General features: G+C 39.8%; 1 protein-coding gene and 1 long non-coding RNA gene across 3 annotated transcripts; one reads left to right on the top strand and one right to left on the bottom strand.

Moving 5' to 3' along the window:
* The first annotated feature begins 219 nt into the window (after positions 1-219).
* LOC104913379 (uncharacterized) lies at positions 220-6,766 on the top strand. Its single transcript, XR_014886815.1, has 2 exons — positions 220-414; positions 673-6,766. It is a non-coding gene; the product is annotated as an uncharacterized LOC104913379 (long non-coding RNA).
* Positions 3,572-18,918, bottom strand: SMIM10L3 (small integral membrane protein 10 like 3). 2 transcript variants are annotated; one of them, XR_014886809.1, is made up of 3 exons: positions 18,583-18,918; positions 9,487-9,574; positions 3,572-3,888 (listed from the first exon to the last, which is right to left on the bottom strand). XR_014886809.1 is itself a non-coding variant. In XM_085237615.1 (2 exons), exons 1-2 carry the CDS (start codon positions 18,910-18,912, stop codon positions 17,046-17,048), a joined length of 351 nt encoding a protein of 116 aa, XP_085093741.1. In that variant the 5' UTR covers positions 18,913-18,918; the 3' UTR covers positions 10,525-17,045. The 2 variants fall into 2 exon arrangements, 1 of the variants encoding a protein (XP_085093741.1); XM_085237615.1 differs by lacking the exons at positions 3,572-3,888; positions 9,487-9,574 and adding an exon at positions 10,525-17,066.
* Between the last annotated feature and the right edge of the window lie 4,506 nt (positions 18,919-23,424).

Raw genomic sequence — 23,424 nt, 5'->3', positions numbered from 1 at the left:
CCCCTCTCATGTGACCCGCGGAGAGGCGGGGGGGAGGCAGGGCCCGGCCGGATCCGTGCCGCCGCCGTCGACGAGGTCGGCTGTCCTCGCCGCGCTCTCTCCTCCCCTCAGGGGGCGGCCGTGCCCCGGGCTGCGGGGAGCCTTCCGGCCGCCGTCTGCTTTCTGGTGTTCCCGGCGCGGCCTGGCGGCGCTCGGTGCCCCGCATGAGTTGGGCAGGGAGCGGGAGGAGCCCGAGCCGCCGGCAGCTACCTGAGAGAGGGGCTGGGAGGGAGTGAGGGAGCTGGCTGGGCGAGCCGGGGAACGTCCGTAGAGCCGCCGGGACTTCGAAGGTGTCCCGGGGGGAAAAAAGAGCCGGGGGTGACAGGAGAGTGAGGGACAAGAGCCGGGCTGGTGCCGTGTTGTGAGAGGGACGAGGTGGGTGTCTGAGTTGGGTGGTCCTGTGTGAAGCCAGGGGTTGGACTCGATGATTCTTACGGGTTCCTTCCAATTCAGAATATTCTATGATTCTACAACAGAGAAAGCTACATCAGTAATGCAAAATATTGAAGATTCAGCTGTTTGCTCAAATAAATAGTTAAGTTATAATGAAGAAATTGTATTCATCACAAGTTAGTCTGATTTGAGCATCCAAAAAGGAGCCTCAAGCTCATGGTGTTTGTGTTCTTTCTGCAGCCTTGCTTGCCCCTGGATCTTGGGTCGGGGGCTGGAGAGCTGCTGGGTGCTATTCCTGCATGGCTGTGAAGTTTTGTGTGTAAATGGGAGCTCCTCGTACACAGTATGGGATTTTGCACAGACATGTAATGCCTGTTTTGGTAAGGAAAAGAATTTGCCTGCTTACAGTCATGGGACTTGAAATACTGGTGGGATTTCTTAAGTCCTTGCTAAGATGGGCAGTATGATACTGCTGCAGCCGAAGCAGGTAAGCAGCAACGTGCTGGCACCAACAACTCTTCCTTCCTTCCCAGGAACCACCCCACATTATTTTTTAAAACCCTTAGTGTTAAAATTTTATTCAGAAAGGAAACGGGGGGAGGAAGGGGTCAGCCAACAGGAAGGTATCAGGGTTTTCATTTTCCTATTATGGGCTGGCATGGCACAGTGTGTGTAGTGGGGGCTGTCAGCAGCGCTCACTTCCTGACACCGCTGCTCACTTTTTTGCTGAGTGCAGAGCTTTGGTTCTGACAGCTGCTGTGGTGATCAGGTGTCCCTCAGCAAGAAATCATAAACATCACAACCCCTAAAATGCTCCCACGCTCTCCTATCGGTTTAATCACCGTATGAAAAGGAGGTGATTACATAAAACAGCACGACCTTGGCAAGAGATGTATTTTCCAACTACCTAAAGTGCAATTAAGGATGACTTCAAAATCAGTTTGAATGCAGATGAGTTGATGGTGGGCTCTGAATATTTTTGCCCACTGAACAAACTCTTAATTTATGTTAGAGAGGAATCTGGTTTGTGAGAAAAATCCTGGTGTTATGTTTCATCGCAGAATGTTTTCATTAAATCTGTGGTTTTGTATGCATTTGTGTAAGATGTACTCCATTTTTTTCTTGCTTTCATTTAGTAGTGTCATTTTTAATCTTCCAATATTTAAATATAACTTTTGATACAAGAAAAAATCTGCAAAATAAAATAAATGAATGAATGACAAAGATAAAAACAATCTGTGATCCAAGCAAGGAAAAGAGACTGTCCTAATTATAAGTGGTTAGTTGGGATATTTTATATAAATATCATGCTGAAATCAGACAAACTTGTGATGAATAAAATTTCTTCATTATAACTTAATAATTAATTTCAGCAAACAATTGAATTTTCAATATTTTGCATTACTGATGTAGCTTTCTCTGTTGTGGGTTTGAAATATATTTTGAGGAAAGTCTGTTACTTTCAGTCCCACGATAGTAGGATGACTTAACCTTAAAAAATACAGAGAGCACTAAAATTATAGTGCCTTCTTCATGGCTGTATCTCTCTGCAGTGATGGCACACAGTCCTCAAAACTTTATTTTTTCCTGCATATTGTGTATTCTGCAAAGACATTTTTGCATGAATCTGATCCTACACGTGTTCTAGGCGTAAACTTAGTTCTGCATGCAGGGTTCTTACCAAGCAAAGCTGTTTCATCCTTAGGTGAGATATGTGATATAAATTTTAAAGATGTAAATTTTTATCTAACCATCTCATTTTCCCATGTAGTGCTTAAATCTGTCATGTGTGGCTGCAGAGCTAACCAGGGCAGGAAAAGACATTGTGACTATGGTAGTTCTACCATGGGAGAACTATTCTTTAGTTCATGGAAATGCATAACAACAATGCCACTGTAATTAATACTGGGCAGTGTCCTGCCAACAGAGGGACAGATGCCAGATAGCAAAAAAGGTTATAATCTCAACAAATTTTAGGGTATGCTCCAATAAACTATTTCTTAAGTGAATAATTCCCTCACATCTACTTTGTTTTCTGGAACTTTGATCACTTTTCCATTTTGAAACACATATGAATTTTATTTATCTCTCTGTGATAGACTTTCAATCAAAAGTTTTTTGAAGATGATTTGATCTTTTTTTTCTTTCTTGCTGTCCTTTTTGTAGTCATGGCTGTTTTTACAGGAGGTGTGTTTTGCCAGGTCTGTATCACAAGTCTCACTTTTGTGCTGGAAGAAGTTCATAGTCTGTCATTTCTGCAAATAAGAGTCTCATAGTTGGTCTGTTTAAATTATCTTTAAGGGGAAATTGGGCATTCTTCAGAACCGACTGCTGGCAGGGTTGATTCCCTTATGATAAATGTGGTTATATGCCAGATTTTTAGGTGATGTGCTTGGTCTTTATTTTTCTCTTTGAGACAGCTTAGTGTCTGTTTTGATTAAGTTTGCATAAGAGGTAATTTATCATGTCATGTTTCGTTTTAAAGGGTCAGGAGCACATCTGTTACGACATTTGTCGTAACACAGAAGATGGGCGAAGACAACTGAGTGCCTTACATCATGTTTTAGTGGTCTAAGGAGATCATTAAATCTTGAGTCATTTCTATGGATTGCAATTTAAACCAGCTTGCAAGCCATAGTGAATGAAAATCACTTCCCACCCAACCCCCTTTATATATATACTTCTAATAATTGAAGAATGTAGGAGTCAAAAAGCCCTGTTGGTTCTCACATCCTTTCCTCAGCAAGAGAGAACTCCCTTTTATTCTGGATTGCTTTTTATCAGTTAATGGAAATACTGAAAAAGATCCTCATTATTAATCTGGAATTTACTTGTAGAGAGAAATAAGGTTAATCTTACCTTGATGAGTTTCCCGTTATAAATATTTCAGTGATGTAAAATTCCATTTTGTGATGATAGATTTTGTAAATTTTTCATTTCTAACCAAAAGCAATGGCTATGGTGGTGTTCATTACATGGGCAGCAATAGGAAGCTAAACACAAGTAAAATTGTATTATGAGGCTTAATAAATACCACTCTGATTTTTTATTTATTTTTTTTTTTATTTTTATTTTTTGCAGAACAGAAAGAAGTAAAAGTGACTGTCACTGTGGCATCAGGCTGGACGTCAGTATCTCACACAGGCCTGGGATTTTGAAAGTCCCAATTAATCTTGCTTTGGGAGCTGTAGCCAACTGTAAGCCGTAGGTGAGACCTGCTCTAGCTGTATACATATGGCAGCAGCTGAGGGATTCATTGTGGCAATGCTGGTAACAAAGGAGGCCCACACGGCTCCTTCCTCCCTGCCTGGAGAAGCCTCCTTAAACAGCTCCATGGTGTGTCAGGGCTGGCATCCCTCGGTCTGTATGGCAGCCAAAGCGACAGGCTGGGCTCGCTCACGACGCGGTGTCAGAGGGGTCGGACCGGGTGCTCTCGATTCACCACTGAGCTGATGTCTGAAATGCAATTGCGTATCTCCACATGAGCTGGCTCAGATCTGTCTGCTGGCAAGTCAGCCGTGCGCAGATCTGGGTTTAATAAATGTGTGACCATAAATTTCAGCCAGGAGTAGGAACTGTCAGCTACTGATTGTGACTTTCAGTGTCCTCTCTGCTGTAAAGCTGTGCTGTGAATGAGAGCGCTCTCTAAAACAATTGTTCATTGGCCTAATTGCAACTTTGGTAGACCGTGACACACAGATGGTGCAGGAAGAAGAGAGGCAGAGTGGTGGATAATTACTTTGTCAGTGGAGACATCCCTGTGTATTCCTAACTTTATTCTGAACCGGATTTTCTCCATCTTCTTTTTGATCCCTCACACTCAGCCCTTCTGAAACTGTCTGGAGGCAGACTATGCTTGTCAATATGTGATCTGTACAATGGTGGTAAGTTGATCCAGAACAAACACAAGCATATAATTGCATTCTGGTCAAGATCAGCCAGTGCTGAGTGACAGTGTTTACACCAGGCTTTATCCTGGCTTTACAGTGGTAGCAGAAAAATAAATGATACCAACTCAGATGTAAAATCATCGGGGTAGAACCACTCTTTACTCTTTGCTTTGTTTTGTTTCTAAAAAACTGGTTGAGTTGAATTTCTAAGAATTTTGTGCCTTGTGGCTATCCAAAAGTGGTATTTACTGTGTCATGAAATTGCAGTTGCACGCTGGTGAGGGTATGCCTTCAGCTCCTCTGGTATGTTATTTTTAAGTACATAGCTGCTGTTGAGCCTAGATGCAGAAGGGTAGTGATTCCTTGCTAAAAGGCTGTGTGTCATATTTTAAATTTTTACTGTCTGTAACCAAGAAAGGGCTCTATTTATCCCAGCTGCTATAGTTAGAAAAAGATATGGCTGAAGCAGAAAAACATTGCTTAAATCCTTTTCTTCTCACGGCTATACCTGCTACTTTATTTCTTGCATATCATCATAGATATAAGAATAATCCTTTATTCTTCTATATCAATACAGAAATGCTGTAATATTTTCTTACCAATAGAAGTGTAATTCCAATTTAAAAAGCAAATCTTCACCATGACTGTGTTTCTTTTGCTGTATATCTCTTTATAGTGTTAAAGAAAAAAATTGTCTCTAAATACAAGAAAATGTTAAGCAAGGGAAAGTCAAGCGCTGAAGCAAAGAATTTGTCCAATAAAATGGAAGAGACAGGTCAAAATAATTCCTGATGTAACTCAATTTATCTCATGCAGTTACATGAAGGATGAATTTGCTACTTTATACCTCTGGGGCCAGAAAAGGATTTCTGTGATCTCAGCCAGCACAGTTTAAAATAATCATTCTTAAGAAACAAAATTGTAATTTAAGCCTGATAGAATTGCACCCATTATTTTTAGGTTTTTTTACCATATCCATAAAAGAACAGCAGGTCTAAAGAACAACAAAAAGGGCTTCCTAAAAAGATGAGCACATGATGATTTGCAGCTAACATCCTCCATAACAGTTTTTTTGTGAGAAAAAGGATTTCACGACAGCCTATTAGAAATGGTCAGTGACATCAGGATAGGTTCTCTTTCTTCTAATGCCAAAAGCTTTTCTCTGTTTGCTGCACTGCATCTTTAATTTTTTTCCTCCATTCTCATCCTTCTGCCCTGACCAGCTCTAATTCAGTCGTCCTTTCCTTCAAGTTCCTTTTGGTCCCGCTGTGTCTGCAGGATCTCCGGTCTCAGTGGCTTCTCCTTCCTGCTGTTTCCAGGCAGAAACATTCAACCACTTTGGATAGTGAAAGCAGAGACATCTGGCCTTTGCCCTAATTTATTTTCAGATTTTAAATTTTAATATGCTTAAATTTGAGATGCTTTAAAGCAGAGCTCTTTCACTGTGAGAACTCAGCCTCCACGTGTCAATCTGTAGTGCTATGCTCAGAGATTATTTTAGTTTTAAAGCCTTATTATGAAACATCAACCTTTGCCTCCCCATCCCACTCCCAAGGCCAGGAAATACTTCTAATACCAATATGTTTCATTCTTTTAATAGTGTAAAGTAAAAATAACCCTATAGTACATTAGTGCAGTGAAATTGAAGTCAGCAATCTGTCATTTTTATCCTTACTAACATGCAACTGTCAGTTTTAATATGTTGGAAAGGATCTGTATATACATGTATATAAAAGATGTGAAAATAGAAAGGCATTTATTGAAAGCAGACAAAATCAGGAAGATTATAAAATAGTAAGAGGAAGTGACCTCAGATATAAAAACTTGCTTTGTGCAGCAGAATTTACCAGTAAGAGCTGAGGCTGGCAAATTGCCATACTTTAGATTAAATAAGATGTGTAATGTAAAGAAGTGTCAACTTATTGTTCAAATACATTAAATGCATTTGCAAAGCTAACGTTGTAGAAAGCAAACTTTTTTTTAAAGTTTCTTTAATTTGCTTGTTTGCTTTGTTGTTTTTTTTTCCTGTGTGTCTCTTTAAAAGATTAATTATGTATTCAAATACCAGAAATGTCAGCTGTACAGAGCTGGATCTCTAAGGATCTCTGCATCAGGTATAGCAATCGATAGGATATAGCAAATTGCCAAACTACCAAACTAAGCATATTCCCATGTTTAAATACCTACTACACAGTCCACAGAGCTACTCAGGTAGGCTGAGTGCCGCTAAACATTTTCAAACTGGATAAAGACTATTTTTTTCATGCAGAATATCTTCTCCATTCCCTGATACGTTTGTGGAGTAAAGATCCAGAGCTATAGGAAATAAAAGGACGCATATTTGAAAGACTTCTCACATAAATGTTTTTGAAACCTGCTGAAAACACTGTAAAAATCCAAGAATCAGCTACTGTACCAGCTGAGAATAAATGCTTTTTCTTCTACATGGGTATGTTTTCCTCTGTGGCTTGGCAAGGCCTGCTTTCTAATCTTCCTGCTAGAAGAAAAGCCATTTCAGTAGATGATGGATAATGAGCCCAGCTAAGTTCTCATGACTAACAAAACCATGCCCATGCTCTCTGTTCCCATCTGTAAGGTTTTTCCAGACCTCAGCAAGTAGGGCGGACACCAAACCTGAAAAACTAGCCAGCAGATAACTACATTTAAACAGATAATTTTCTCAACATCTTCGTCAGATTTACAAGACAGATAGACTGTTACCTGAGTACAATGTGTATCCTCAAATCAAGTCTCTCAGTAAAAGCCATCTGTAATTTGTTGAGAAGAGGTATTATCTCTTCATACATTAAATCATTCCATGAAGTATTTTTGGGCATTTCTTGTATCTAAATCTTCACTATACTAACTGCTCCTATGGAATTTCAGATTTACTCTTTATGAGGAACAGAAGCTTTGCAGTTCTTTCCCTAGGTGCTGTTTTTATCCTAAATGGCCTCAAGTTTCTGCATAAGTTGTACAGATCTTTCTTAAAAATCTCATATTTCATCCTGCTTTACTAAAGCTGAGATATACAGATATGAGTTAAAAGAAGATAAATTCTTTGTATTCTTCGGCTAAAATTAATGAAGTGCCATCTTGAAATTCGTAGGTAATAAAATTGATTTAATTATATTATGAAACTGCAAATTATGGTGGATAAATGCAGGTAAAACATTTTTCTTAGGAATCTAAACTTATAATTAAGGGATGTTGACCATAGGCAATAGGAACAAATAAAGCAGTAACTTTATCACAGTGGGATTTCAAAGATCCATAGTAATTCCACAGTAACGCAACATGAAAAAAATGTATGTTTTCATTGTGCTTCACGTAGCATTTAGGAATGTTTCCATTTGTTGCTACTGGACATTTTATCTCTTATGGAAAGCACTTAGAGCTCAAGCAGGAATACATACTTGAGCTAAAAAAGCAAAAATACTCATGCATGAATATATTTATATGAAAATATGTATTGTAATATACATGCAGTCAAAAAATTACAGTGTCATATTTTATGCTAATGAAAGTGTCTTTTATCTCTAGATCACAGAATTAGAGTCATCTTGGTTGTATAATCAGCAAAAGACTCTCAACTGAGTCTACAAATCCAGCATGAATGTCCTGCCTTGTTTTCAGCCTGGTTTTGGGCAGAGACATGGCCACGGGCGGCATTCTAAATTCAATACAATTCTCAGCTACTAAATGCTGACACTTTCAAAACAATATACTTATTTTAGTTGTGTTTATTTTCTAGGAACACAGTATTTGGAAAATACACAGTGAATTTGAAAGTAATTCAGGAACATTATATGGTCTCCATTTCAGCAGGGAAGGTGCACATTGATGCTACTGTTAGTAGGCCTGGGCTATTCATCTAGCTTATGCTTAAAGACATGCCCATAAAACACAAGTCCTGACCTTATAGTTTGGTTCACGTAGGGAGTTCCTCATGCTTACGGAGCTCTGATTAAGTCAACAAGGCTAGATATCGGTACTGATCCTGTGTGATTGGATTATGGGATTGAAGCTATGATTTGTCCTACTAAACCAACTTAAGTTACTTAAACAGATAAATCCAGTTATCAGATTTTGTTTCTGAGCAATAACACTTTCCAAAATGAAAAACAAACAAAAAAAGCCCACCACCTTGCTTTCCTCGCGTGTTTAATGGACTACTTCATCTTTTAATTTGCATTATCACAAAGTGTACATAGGACTGCAAAGATAACAAAGAATAACTCCAAGTGCAAAAGTAGTAAAGGCGTTATTTCCTTTTCCCATAAAACTGATATGAAATACGTCTTTTTAATTCCTTCTGATCCCACTGAAGCCCACCCCACCACGGGCCCTGCACTGTTTGACAGATCCTTCTGTGAAGGCAAATCAGCTTGTAACCACATTGTCTCCTGCTGTAATTCACCTATGTTTCTGGCAAAATGACTTAAAATTAAACCAATAACATGTTCACAGCGCCTTTTTTTTTTTTTTTTTTTTTTTTTTTTTCTTATGAGGCTTGTCCCTGCCCTGAGTTTATGCTTTGCCTCTGAGGTTTTTGTGTTACAGGAGTCCTCTTGCATATGTCATTGACTGCCACAGCTGGAGTATCTGCTGGGAGGTAGAAATGCACTTCCTTCCCAGGCAGATCAGCTGCTGGATTTGGCAAGCACAGATGAGTAACAGAAGTTTACCAGATGTGTTTTAACTGATAAATGCATTCTTTTGTGGTAACTGTAGAGTGATAACAACATACAAAGTACAGTTGAAGCTTTGGACAATGCTGTTTCAATAGCGGCCTTCAGAAAAACACACTTCCTGTGTGGGAAAAGAGACTGCTGAATAGTCCAGGAACAGCTACAAGCCCTTGTGGATATTCTGTGAAAATACTTCAGAACTCTCTGTAAATTGAGCAGGTAGCACAGAGACTTAATTGACAGTTAAAAAAACTCATGAACAGTAATCCAATGATGAAAATCTCTACTGACTTCTAGATTGCTGGCATTAGAAACTAAATAGTTCAGCTAACTAGAAATCATGTTATCAACTGCAAATTAATTATTTTAAACCAGAAAGAAAAGTGAGGAAGAGCTCTGAAAATCTTGTTTCATAATGTCAATGCAGACCAGATCGGTGGTATTTTAAGCAACAGACTGTAGGGAACACTTACCTTAAATCAAAGTGAAGGACCAGGAAACATGCTGCAGTCTGTACAGGTGTTCTCACATAGAGACAGCGAGCAGGAAATGCAACCTGACCTAAAATAAGCGATAGCAGAAGGTGTACAAACAAGCACTTAGAGAGGTACTCTCCTTTATCTCAGATTGGTACTTAAATACTTTTATATTGTAGAAGGGGAGCAAAGGCCAGAAACTAGAAATGTTATAATTATTTCTAACTCTGGAATCAGTCCTGCATGCTTGCAGTCAGCGTGCACTGCTTGGAATGCAAGGCTTAAGATCTGAAAAGCTATTTAGGAACCTCTACTGTAGAAAATATGTTTTATTACAAGAGGCCAGACAGGAACACTGAACTTTGAAGGGTCATTTGTGAATAACTTCTAGCTTAAGTGATTAAGGGCTCCAGTCTCCAGCTCCTCCACCCAACCTAAAAAATGTATTAGAAACATCCTGCTTTGTTATTGCTGCTGGCCTTTTCTTCAGCGAGCAAGAGAGGAGCATTGGACTTTTGTGTTGGCTTTGGTTCTGTGCCCCCGGGGATACTTTTAACAACGCATAATGCTTTAAAGAATTCTGAAACATTTTTATAATTTCCTTTGAACTGTGAGGGTAAAGATAAATAAAGGAGATTTTGGTATGGGTAGAAAGCAAATAGACAGCACTTCTTAAGGCTCACAATATTTACAGTGTGCTTTTACAAACACACTGTAGTACTCATTAACAAGACCCCTATCCATTCTCTATTTTATTTATTTATTTTTAACGGAAGGCAAAGCATACCACATACTTTCCAAAAAGTGTTCTTATAAAGAAAGAAAATTACATCTTTTCTACCCATTTAGCACGTTTTTCTTTCCTCTTCTAAAATTATACTGGGGTGCAAGACTAGACTGACTTAGTCAGGAAATACTTTGGAATTAGATTCAATTTGATTGATTCATTAAGGCATGTCAAAGAAAAAAAGCACTGCGTATAACTAGCCTAGAGCTCAGCTAGCAGACTTCCAGAGCCAAGCATAAACACACCTGTGTTCTCACAAAGGTTTTTAATTTCTTTGCTATATGATGAACACACATCTCTCAAACTGCATCTCTAAAACAAAACAAAAATACCCTCTCTCTAATCAGAAACAGGACCTATTAAGTTACGTGTGCATCTATTTGATATATAGACTGCAACACTGGAATGAGCAGCAGCACAATTAGTTCTCTTGTTGAGTACAGAAAAAAGATATTTTTTTTTAAAGACATTTATTTCTGTTTTTAAATAGCTTGATAAAACCCACAATTCGTATTCAGAGTTAAAATGTAAACATTTACTGTAAGTTACAACCGTGTATTAATTTTGTACATCAAACTATTTGCAGTGAAATCCATAAGACCAGTCAAATTCAGCATATTTATAAACTGAAATGCACTGTACCAAGATAAAACAATGCCATAACTGAAAAACATTGGAAAGATGTTCAACTCCCTCCTGTGGTGTAAGTGAGCAGCATGACAACCAGCTTCTGGAAGCTTAGACAGCACTCTAATAACCAAATGCCTGTACTTATTGCAGTAGGACAACAGATTTGAAGCTTACTATGGAAACTGAGAAGTTAAAAAGTGTTAGATTTCTAAAATACATACAAAGTTGTAAACATTTTTCTCTGGGACACACATAAAAATGGTTTGTGCCAACCTTCTCTATCTCCCACACTGGAAAAAAAAATTAGGCCAAAGACTATAGGCTGAAATTGTTTTGCACGGGTAGCATCACAGTTTGCAGGAAGTATTACAGTGTCAGCATTTACAATTAGTGTTAGTCAGCAGCGGGGAGCACAACCCATTGCCAAGAAGGTTCATGGAACACTCATCCACTGGTGAATCAGGCACTGTGCATTGCATTTACCTACTTATAAGAACAAAAACTTATTACACTCGGGTATTTTTGTATTTGATGGGTGAAACTGACTACAACCAGAAGACCAAAGAACACCGCTACTTGTAGAAGACTGATTTTTAACCATTTTTGGGCATCACGTTCTAACTATGTGGATCTGCCATACAGAAGGAAGATTTTGAACTACTTCGAGATCACAGAAATATCCAGAATCGTGTCAAGGCAGATATTTTTTCACAGAAATCCCTAAGGCCTTATTTATTTATTTATTTGAGCGTTGTAGTTTTCAATTTGATTTCACCATTAACAATGAAGTAACTGCTTACTTGATCTGACTCTTGTGTGACCAATTCCAAAGACACAAAGACCACTGAGATTTTGCAGTGCAGTACAGAATTAATTTCACTTTACAAGGGTTAACTTAATGCAGGGTAGTAAAGGAGAATAGCATCATTCTAACACTGCCATATTATTTATTCTCCAAGAACTGTTAGCAGATAGTTTATCAGTGTCCTTGTATTCAGTATATCATCATCTATATTCAGAGTTGATCATCAGTATTAATATTTTTATAAACAAGTTGTTTATCTGAAAATTCAGTCATTTGCAGCTCATCACTGAAGATTAGAGGCTTTGTAGTCTGAGATATCAAGAGTGGATTAATCACAAGTATTTAAAACAATCCTAAAAAGTTCCTTTTCTTCCTAGTTAGACTGTGCATCACAGAAAGAAGCATCAGGATGCAGTTTGTAATACACACTCTTGAATATACTCTTAAAACTTTATACCATTGACTTAAAAAAAAAAATTAAAAAAAAATCAGCCTTGAAGCTGGAATCATTGCTTTTTTAAACGTCAGCCACAATGTATTAACTGCAGTTCTCATCTGACAGAGGTAATACACCTTGCTTTGAAGGGAAAAAGCAGGAAAATGTCATGCTGACTCCCTATTGCTCTGCCAGATACACTGCTTGTCATACAGCAGAGTCACCCTGTGGATACTTAAATCTCTACATGGTTTCTGTCAATTTGTTATTCATAATTAATTACAGGGGAGTGTTTTTGAAAAGGAACAGAATTTCAGCATATGCTTATGTTAAGAGTTTACGGGAAGGGAGGAGAAGGCAGTTACAGGTAGGACCAGGCCATAATTAAAAAAACATAACAATAAGCTTGGCAATAAACTGACATGTTGGGCAAGTAGGGACAGACTTCTTCCAAAAATTAAAAGAATGTATACTTTTAGCACGTATATACACATACACACATAATCAGGGGCAAGGGAGGAGAAAAAAGGCAAACTCTGGCAAAGTTTAAGAAAGTGCAGTCTTTACAGTCTTAACAAAAAAAAAAAAACCACCAAACAATAACACTGAAAAAGCAAAAGGCTGAAAACTATCTACAGTTAAAACTGTCTGATGGTGCAAGATGATGCACACAAATGATTCCTAAGATTGCACTGGCTGTTACCACACTGAGGATTACAACACCACCTCTACTTCATTTTGCATTGTAATGCCAGAAAGTAAGTAATAGTTTACATAAGCATTCCAACATCATACTGTGATAATATGGTTTTGTACCCACATGCAGAGTTCTGTGCACTCATTTAAAAGTGTATTTTCTGTTTTTAAGCAGTATGCCATACAGTCAACTTCCATTAAGCATATGTTTGTGGAAAAGTATTAGGCAATTATCTAAATACTTAATATTTTCTTAATTTGTCTCCTAATGGTAGAAAGAACTCTTTGCTGTGTAGTGCAGGAGGGATCTGGACACCGATCAATGAACTTTTAAAAAACAAGAGTTGTTCAGCAGAAATACTCCTTTCTGCAGCAACAGAACAGCAAGGTGTGAGAACTGGAAGTAAAAAGGCAACTCCTGGTTCAGTTTAAAGATCCCCTGCCCCTTTAAAAACTCATTTTTCTGTACTATAATCATCCCAAAACAACCCTAACACCACATGCACTCAGAAAAGCAGTTCCACACGTGACTTTTTGAGGCCACAAAACTCCATGCAAACCTGGTTCTTAGCAGAGACATTTTCCGTCTTCTGAGATGAGTTAATATTAAAACATTTGTGGGGAGAACGGTGGCCTAAACCACACATTGTGTTTTATTTATATATAGTTGCAAAGGATGGATATCATTATTGTTCTTCCCTAGAGAAGGAAAAAAAAAATCCATTTGAGCATTGATTCCATCAGTGAAACAGTTGTATTAGTGCAAGAATAATGCTTTCCATTTATGGCCTTCCCAAGCTTAAAGTGCAGTATATTACGTGAGATTTTAGCTTAACAATTATCATTTATTTGAATTTCAGAAGGAATGTTTCGAGTTAAAAAGTTACCTTTTAGGCCTTAAGCAAGAAAATCCAAGACAAAGTTCTAGAACCTATCCTAAAAATGAATGAAATCCACAAGACATTCTTTAAATTTTATGTTCAATATACATATAATACACAAAATCCCATCATATCGCTTAACTGCATTGCATCTGTATTTAAAGTGATCTGGTAACAAGGACTTAAAGGCCACTCAGTACAAGTTTTGCTTAAAACAGGACTATATTGCCTGGACTGTGATACATAGTATGGTTCAGGATTCCCTCCTGCATAGGCTTATCAGTAATGAGACAGCCCTTGGCATTCCACTGTGCACACATTTCACTTTACCAGCAGCTTCCCTCATTTTTCCTTTTTTTTTTTTTTTTTTTTTTAAATAATATGATCATTAATAGTAGACAAGTTAAAAACTGGATTAGTAATGTTATGCCTTTAGCTATTCCTCTTGCCTATTAACATTACAGTACTAAGAAACTTCTGTTTTATGTAACTGTGGTTCCCAAAAATACATAGCTCCCAAGTGATGTACAGCAGGGAAGGGAATCTTCCAGGCTGTAGACTCTCTATATAGGAAGTTCAAGCAATCAGTTGTGGACTGTTTGGGGACAGCTTTACAAAAACAAATAAGAAAGCAGCGCAGGAAGAGAGTATTTCTGTACCAGTACAGCTACTTACAGAAATCAAGTTGCAGTTACACAACTTCTAGTTTTTTAAGCATCCAAGCCAGCTTTAACAGGCTCCAGCTCCACTCCCCATCTTCATCCCTTTACCCACAGCTCTGACAGCTGTTTTTAGGGTTCATCTGTATATAGATAACTGTTAACATCATCATTCAAATAAGCTACAGGCTTTTGGGGGAAAGTGTCTTTGTGCCTTATGTTTTGGGGTTTTAGATCTACATTTACTTAAGCAATCTTGATTCATAAACACTTGCATAACTACCACTGTGCAGTACTACCAAGGTGAAAAACTTCAGCAGTGGAGATGAGAGTGAATAGGAAGAGCTGTTTTACTAGAAGGAAACTATTGCTGTCAAGATATTTACTTACACAATCCATTGTTACTTTAAAGCTTCTGGTAATTTTGAGACTGGGAGTCATAGCCAAAAGTCTAGAACTTTAACAATTAAAAGTACATACAAGGGAAAAGGTTACTTTCTAAATTAAAGCAAATGGCTTTTTATTTCTTCTAACATCCAGAAGAAAATCTGCCACCTGGGATAATAAAAACACAGCACACTACAGGAATTAGTGTACCTAACTTTCAGCACTTCAGTAAAGTTAGTCCAGCACGTCTCCCCATCACTCTGCTCTCACCTTCATAGTCAAGCATCTCACCTTCATAGTCAAGGACTTTTCTACGCTGGTGTGCTTAAAAATAATAATAAGAAACACCCCTAGCTTTTCAGATGAATGCAGTTCAAACTAAACATCACAACTGCTTTGAAGAGAAGTAAGTTAGCAAAAGTGACACTTAGCCTGTCAGTCACTGGCATGAGTTTTGTCCCCATTAAATCCCTACTTGTGACTCAGAGTGAAGAGTTAGCTGAAGACACAGGCTAACCCACCACATCAGTACCTCCCTCTTCAGGCAAGTCCACAGAGCACACTGAGCCTACCTGCAATAAAACTCCCTTCATTGAAAATGTTGGACACAAAGTTCAAATTCTGACCTTCTGCACAATGAGTTTCTCCACCGGTGTGACCATGGGAACGTGTTTTACAATTTCTTATTCAGAAGCAGCTGTATTGATTTCAACATGCTTTCTCCATTCTTTGCTAAATCCTGTAATCAGAAGTCTGTGCCAAAGTCAACAGGCCCAGAAATGATTACTTATGCTTCAGTGATAACAACTGCTGTCTCAAGGAATTTTTGTTAGAAATTATTTATAGTGCCTATTGTAGCCCAACGGAGCTAACAAATTCCTGTACAAGTTGGAGCAGTAACACCCTTGAAAAGGACTACTGGAGAGAGCTGAGCTGTACTGAAAACCATCACCCCAGTGGCTTTCCTATTCGAAGTGTTTTAAGGACCGATACTTTAGAGGTGGTTTCATGCTGGGAATTCAGTTCTATAAGCAGTAGCTTCATTGGAAATGGTTGTAAACAGTAGCCAGAGTACTCAGCAAATACAAAATCTTAAGAAAACAAAAGATCTGTGTTAAACAGTCACACTGAGTTCTACACTCATGTTAATGGGACACCTGAGGTGTCCCCAAAAGTTTTTAGATTAAGTTCTTTTCACTCAAAGGCAGATATTCTGTACTAAAAAAAAAAAGTCCCTATTATTCCCAACAGACAGTTTTACTAGCAATTACACAAATGCAATTTTTACTTTAGCTATCTAGTTATCACTACAACCTGAACAGTAACCTTGCCTCTGTCTCTCAATTAAGTTCCTATTAACATTTAAAATCATCATTATTAAAATTTTAGTACACTTTTATCTTCGCTACTTCATACCAGAGACCTGCTAGTGCAAAAGCCAGCACAGGCATTACTAGCTGCATGATGTAAAAACTGTTAGTCAAATATAGTACATCTGAAAGCATCTTCTTATATCCAAGTGTTTGCTCTGAAGTAACAGGGTTTAAGTAATAAGGAAAAATACAGTTGTTTAAGAGTCCCATTGTAAAACCATTCAGTGAGGCAACTGGAGCAGAAGAGAGATCAGGAAGTCCACCCAACTCCAGCTTTCCAGGAAGTGCAAGCTGCAATTCATTCCCTATGATGCTGCTCGCTTCTAATTCCAGAAACTGCAGTTCTTGATTACACTGCAACTTTCCCAGCCACACGTGTGCAAAATATGCAGTGTTGTCTCCTGGGCAGCATGAGCTAAAGTCTCCAGCAAAACTACAAGCTTTCTCCAGCCAGCCCACTACTGAAATGCTATTAATGCAGTGAGAAACCCCATCAAGCCTGTCTTTCCCAGAAGAAAAACAAGGACACAACGAATCTTTCCATAAAGCCGCTACACTGGAGTTTCTCCCTGCTGATTCCCTCAAATTCAAAGGCATTTCTGAGCCAAGGTAAGGCGGAGGTATATTATTAAAGAGAGAACAATTCCTGATGTTAAAATAAAATAATTCTGTTTGTAAACTGCTACTATGATTTTGAGAGTTGTTCAATACGGAATGTATGTGTGCCAAGTGGGCTGCTGCCTTGTGATGATCTCGGCCACCATCACATACTCTTTCCAGGTTTAAATATTCTTTCTTCATATTCCTATAGAAGGTGAGCATAGCTTTGCTGTTTCACAGCAGAACGAGTTTGAAGAAGAACACGATTGACTCCAAATAGTACAAGCAGCCCAAGTGACAAATCAGTGGATCTCAATATGGACCTAAAGAGAAAGAATACAGGAAGTTATTAAGTGAAATCCCCACCCCTTTTTTTTTTTTTTTTCCTCCCAAGCTCATCTTGCAAGATGCCTGATCTTTTCTCTAGATACGAGTATCTTAGTGCCAGGATATAGAAAATAAGAATTCTTTAATATAAAGAGTAGCCCAACTGCAGAATGTGAAGTATTCCAAAGAGACAGCTTTCCTTACAGCCTGCTGTGAACACATCCAGAGGGGCAGGACGTATACCCAACACAAGTTTGCTTTCTGCAGCTTCAGTTTAACCTCTTACCAAAAGGGAGTTTGTAGCAAGCATCAAAGTGAGTCAGCAAACGAGAATCTAGAAAGATTCATTGTGTCACAGTATGATTTTCCACTACCTGAAATGTAGTCTGTGGCTGATCAGAGGCATAACATTAAAGGCTAACACTAGTTATCTTCCTGTAAATAGAAGCACATGCTGGAATCAGGGATGTGGTGTGAAGAGCTTCCAAAGAAACAGGACAGAGCACCCGCCTGCGGAGGGAAGGGTGCTGCTTGCACTGTGTCCAAATGGGGAGCTGATGTCGTTACAAGAGAGCTATTCCATACCAGCACAGAAAAGAAGCAAAGGCAAGGCATTTTTAGCCACCAATGTTATTACCATGCTACGTGTGTAACTCTTGGCAGTGTGGCTCAGGATCAAACTTCAGCACTGTAGGACAAATGAGTCCCAAAAATAAAAATATGAGACACTGCATTCTGACCTCCTTTTTCAGCTTACCTTTCACAAGTCACAGACTGCCACCAGACTGATCTTTCAGCACTCGCCCACCAGCCAATGTCAAAACTTGCATTACAGCTGCATTTATGAGCAGAAAGCAAGCATCAGCCTTTGGCTGAGCAGATGCTGGTTGGAAAAGCCCACAGCTTGCTTTTGTTACCAGTAAAAAGCAAAGCTTTCATTTCAGAGCAAAACCAACAGAACTTCTCTACAGTACAAGAGCTAGCAGTTAATGTCTTTAGGTCAAAACTCGTTCAGGGAGTCCCATGTGGTGTGGAAGCAGTCTCAGCACAGGTGAGACAAATTAAATCTGAGCTGTCATTTGTATGCAGTGACATTATTATTTAAAACTACCTCCGTGTTTTCTCCGTTCAAATTGCACTCGGTTTTGAGAGCAGAAGCTGAGGCAGGAAATTGTTCTATCACACGTCAAGACGCGCGTGCCGGTGATGTATTTACGTGAACAATGACTGAGGAGCAAGGAACAGCTGAGGGGAGACTTAGGCAGGGTTCAGGGAAAGGCGCTGCCCGCCCTGCCGGAGCTCGGGAGCGCTGGGACCCCGCTCTCAGACACAGGGCTGGAGGCCCCGCGCGGAGCCGGACTCGGCGATCCTTGCGGGTCCCTTCCAAACAGAGCAGCTCCGCGGTGTGACGCGACCGAGAGTCACGGCGCGTACCGCGAAGCCCAGCGAAGCCCCGGGCCGGCTGCGGCGCCCCCGCACGGCTTCCCCGCCCCGCCCGGCCCCGCCGCCCACCTGCAGCCGCACGTTGAGCATCATGGAGGCGACGATGTAAAGGTACGGGAAGTTGATGCGGAGCTTCCAGGCCAGGTCGAAGAAGATGAGGAGGGTTCTGGTCAGCCCCTTGCAGAACACGCCGTACGACCTGGCCGCGGCCGACTGGGAGAGCCTGGCAGCCAGGGCGGACAGTGTCACCGCCATATACCCCCGCCGCGGCCCCGCCGCAACGCCCGGGCCCTCCGCCGCCGCCCCCTCCCCGCGTCCGGCGCTGGGTGTCGCCAGCGGGGAGGAGCCCGCGGCCGCCGGCGCCCTGAGTGTGACGTCACCGCTTCTCCCGGCGCGCATGTCCGCGGGAAGGGCGGGGCACCGGGGCACCGGGGCGGGGCGGGCTGACCGTTGGAGTGGGCGCGGCCGTTGGAGCCCGCGGGGTTCTCTCAGCGCTGCCGCTGTGCCCGTAGGTAACGTGTCCAGAAACAGACAACGAGTGCCGTGTTTGGTGTTGAATCTCGAGAGAAAAAAAAAAAGGCCCTTTTCTCTCAGCACTGGTTTTCACTCAACTAGCTTTGGGTAACTGTAACGTGAAACAGGACAACTAACCCGTGGATGTAAATTCATGGTTAGATAATGTTTAATTGCCACAGAATCGAGAGAAATCTCGATACAAAGTTGGATATGCTCCAGAAAATGCTGACAGTAGGTTCCTTTTTTCACTAAAATAGGCCATAGTGTGAGTCAGTCCATAGTAACAAGGTAGCAACAGTGTTGGTTTGGATCTAATATTTAAGGTAACACTACGTTTGATGAAATAAACTTTAGCTTTCCAGCAAAAAAATGCAACTTGCAAAGATAATGCAATTGAATGCCAATTAAAGGGTTCTGCAAGTTTGTCACGTCAGGGTTTGGAAATCAGCTGCTTCTTTAGGCAGTGAGATCCCCAGAGCCAGCCCACACGTTCTGCTTTGATTTCAGCTCTGTATGGTGGTAAAAATCCTTCATTTTCAATTTAGACAGGACAGAGATTAATGTCAGAAGCTCAAAACTATTGACGTGCACTTTGTAGCTGAGGGCTACAGAAGTCGTTTCCCATCAATTCAATGCCATCTTTCCATTTTGCTCCCTAACCTGACTCACCTTTCTCATGCATCTGACAAATGCACCCTTAAACAAGTTCTTTCATGTTTTATTTCATTCTGCCTAAAATTTCTCCTTAGGAATTCAAATATTAACTCCTCTGTTCAAAGAAAGAATATTGTTAATCAACGTTACTGACTTGTCATATTTTCAAAAGGCACTCTGAAGCCTTCTCAGCTTACATCTGTTATGATGAGGAATAGTTTCTCATGGGCTTTCTGTAAGGATTTCTCTGTTCTCCCTTAAGGCTCTTAAGTTACCATATTTCCAAAACAAGAGGAAAAATTAGGTCCCAGATGTGCCTACCGCAATATATCACTATTATCTACCAGCATCCTCCTGTTTAACTGCCTGTCTTCCTTCTGGTTTTGTGGCCAGGTGTGTGCACAGAGCAACCCTCATGACTTTGGTCAGCTCTGGGCAAATACACTGTGAGCTCAATATTTGAAGGAGAGAGAGCTTAGAGGTATTTATGCTTAGTTTCTTTTTGGTGTATTTTTATATCCATTGCTATGTATGCAAAAACTGCATAGAATGATTGATAAAATGATGGCAAAATACTGAGATAATAGCAGAAACTTGGAAAAGGGAGAAGTCTGATATTTTAGACAATAAACCATTTTGTTCTCTTCTGTTCCTATAATCTGTGCTCTTTTGGACTGAAAGTTCTGTTAAAAAGAAAAAAAAAAAAAGCCAGCTGGTTTCTAACAAACCTCTTCTTGTAAGTGGGTGTTTTAGGGCTGCAGGGAAAGCTGTCAGCAGCTCGGCAGGCTGTGTGCTAGTGCAGTGCCTGCCTTCCCCACTGGTGATCAGCCTTGACACTACACAACCCCAGGCACTCCTCTCAGGGTTTTTTGTCCCTGCTGACAAAAGCACTCGGCTCATTCTTTTCGTTCATGCTGTTGCCTGGCTTTGAGCCCCCTCTCTACAAAATCTTTCAGAAAATCAGGTATACAGCAAACTGCAGATTCTAGCAACAGTCCTGTCAAGTGACAGATGTGAGTGAGGATACTGACAATACGAACAGCTCTTGCAGAAGCTATTGTGTGCTGTGTAGCACTCTGTAGAGCATGTACTTGTACTCCAACATATCCAGTCTTAAGATACGAGACCACATTTGAAGCAGGTATTTTTCATCAGTGTAATAAATGCAAGACTAACATTAAATCAAACTAACTTGCTGCCAGCAATATGCAGAAATTCCAGTCACCCAACTGCATCTCTTGCTGAAGCAGTTGTGGTTGATCTGTGCCACCATTAACCTGGAATTTCCACAAAAAAGACAATTTTCTAATTGTTATATTTAAGAACTGCAGAATAAACCAACCAGCTTATTTTGGGACATCCTCTTCACAGGAAGTGTTACTTAGCAGCGTACCAGCGTAGATTCCTTGGAAAAAAAGGGAAGTTTTTCAAATAAAAATTCTTTAAAGAGAGAAGTAGGCTTCTTAACACCCCCCCGTTCTCAGGGAAACTGACCACAGGTGGCCTGGTCCTTTAAACTAGTAACACTGAATGGGCTTCAGTCATGGTTAAACCTTTACCCTCTTCCTCAGTATCTAGAAGTTGATTTATGTGAATGGCTTGATGCCAAGATAGGTAGACGTTGGAGGGAAATCTCCAGCTTTTATATCTGTGTAGTTCAGCAATGGCTCACTCACCTAACGACATGATTTGCCTTCAGATAGCAGAAAGGCTTGTTCCCCTATTCATGCTGTATTTACAGGCAATAAAAAAAACTGAAGGAGCACAGAGAATACTCAGATCTTGTTAATTATAATGGTGTCTCTATTCCAAAAAACTTACAAAGTCCCACTGCCTTCAACAACAGTTCTCACTGTGGTAATCACTGCCTGTTACTGCTTGCTAAACATGGGGGTAGGCAGAAGTGAATGCAAAGCCTTATGTGGTTCTTGTAACTGAAATTCTTCACAGAAGAGGTATTTGTCAGAAGCTACCTGAGGAAAGTACAGGGCTTGTTTCAATTGTATGTGTGTACCAGCTACATCATCTATGCTAACATCACATTAGTGTGGTGCATTTATTTTACAATGCTTCATTATTAAGATATTTATATATTAGCATTTTATTTTCACATTCCTTTAATCTCATCACTCTGTTGCAGCAAATGCTGACATTTAAAGCTGCGGTTCCTTTTTTATTGCTGGCATTGGTTCCTCTAGAGCAGACTGAGTACTAAATCTGAACAGGGTACACATCACATGCTATTGCAGAGTTTTTTCAAGGCTCAGGAAACAAATCATGCCAAAAATGTCTGCCTAGAACATCTACAAAATGGTGCTTTATTATTTGCAGATTATATTCTTTTCTAACATGAATATTATGTCATTGTATCTCTCCAACTGCAATGATCTCTGCAATGATGGTCTTGTTATTAGAACTATATTCAGTTGGCATGGCACAGGTACATAACTAAAGAATGTAAAGATCACGAAGCAAAAACCTTCAGAATCTTAGGCAATTGTATTAGGTGTGAATGTGAGGTGCTAACTGCTGACCGAACAGCCTGAATAAGTTCTGTGCTGATTGAAAAGTGGGAAAGCAAAGGAGCTCAGTGAGTGACAGGCAGGACACAGAGGCAGATACTTCACGGAATGAGAGTCCAGCAGGGAATTTCAGATGCCTGGTCCTGTGAATCGAGATTTCCTTCTACCAGTTACTGTATCTCTAATACTGTATCATTAACGACCTGACTTTTACCACCAAGTCAAATGAGGATAAAATACTTACGTTCAATTTTTTTTTAGACAAATCTTTTAGCTATTGTGAAATAAAAAAGCATTTGAAAACCCTATTTTTCTCCAGTCAGAAATCTCATCATTTTGTGTCATATGTTGTTGGGTTTGTTTGTTTTGGATTGTCTTTTGCACCTGATTTTAATTTTAATTTTAATATCTAAAGAGAGAGTAGTGCAGTACATGCTGAAAACCTTACTCCACCTTCTTATACTTTGTGATTCACCTTTGCTTCGTGTAAAATTGGCTCCTGCATTTCTTCAGTCTGACCTCTAATTTCAAGTATCTGTGAGCTACAATTACAGCTTTTTGCCCCTCCAAGAGCTGTAACACTCTCCAGAAGGGCACATCTTCTCTTTTGACGCAGATACTTTCACATGCTATTTCCTGAAGGCAATCGAGCAGACCTGCTGTCAGCAGGAAGTTCCATCCAGGAGTAGGAGAGTGCATCTATGAATCACTCTTAGGTGTTCTGGTTTTTTTCCTGACATGTTTCCTTGTATGTACAGTGTGTACTGGTACTTCTCTGCTTCTCTGCTTATTTATTTGTGGCTTTATTAATAAACTAATACGATTAAGAGCACAGCAATGGTTTGAAAGATGCTATAAAAGCGCAAAATATTATTGTCTCTCTCATTGTAATGCTGTCATGATGAGTAAAACTTTCCAGTATTGCATCAGTGTGATTACCCTGCCACTCCCCATCCACAAAGGATAATAATCTTCCTTCGGTGCCAGCACACGCACAATGCACACATTCAGACAGACTCCCAAACAATTTAAATGATGATTTCCTCTCAATGTCTAAGAAAAACACTTGAAACAATTGCAATGGGTGATGGATGATAAGGTGAACAATATTAGGACTGACCTAAGCCTCAAAGTTATGGTTCATGACCTTATCAGAAGTATGGAAAGTTTTATAATTGGTCATAGCTACTGCCATTCATTCTTTGCTTTTTGCTTGCTC

This window comes from Meleagris gallopavo, chromosome 16 (assembly GCF_905368555.1).
Source record: "Meleagris gallopavo chromosome 16, MGAL_WU_HG_1.1, whole genome shotgun sequence".
Taxonomy (NCBI): domain Eukaryota; kingdom Metazoa; phylum Chordata; class Aves; order Galliformes; family Phasianidae; genus Meleagris; species Meleagris gallopavo.
The sequence above is the reverse complement of the archived record's forward strand: the minus strand, read 5'-3'. Positions and strand labels throughout refer to the sequence as shown.

Excerpts from the sequence above, each read along its gene's own strand:
- SMIM10L3 (XM_085237615.1), bottom strand. The coding sequence starts at position 18,912 with ATGCGCGCCGGGAGAAGCGGTGACGTCACACTCAGGGCGCCGGCGGCC. Across the intron at positions 17,067-18,582 it reads TGCTCAACGTGCGGCTGCAG|GTCCATATTGAGATCCACTG; the intron begins GTGGGCGGCGGG and ends CTTTCTCTTTAG.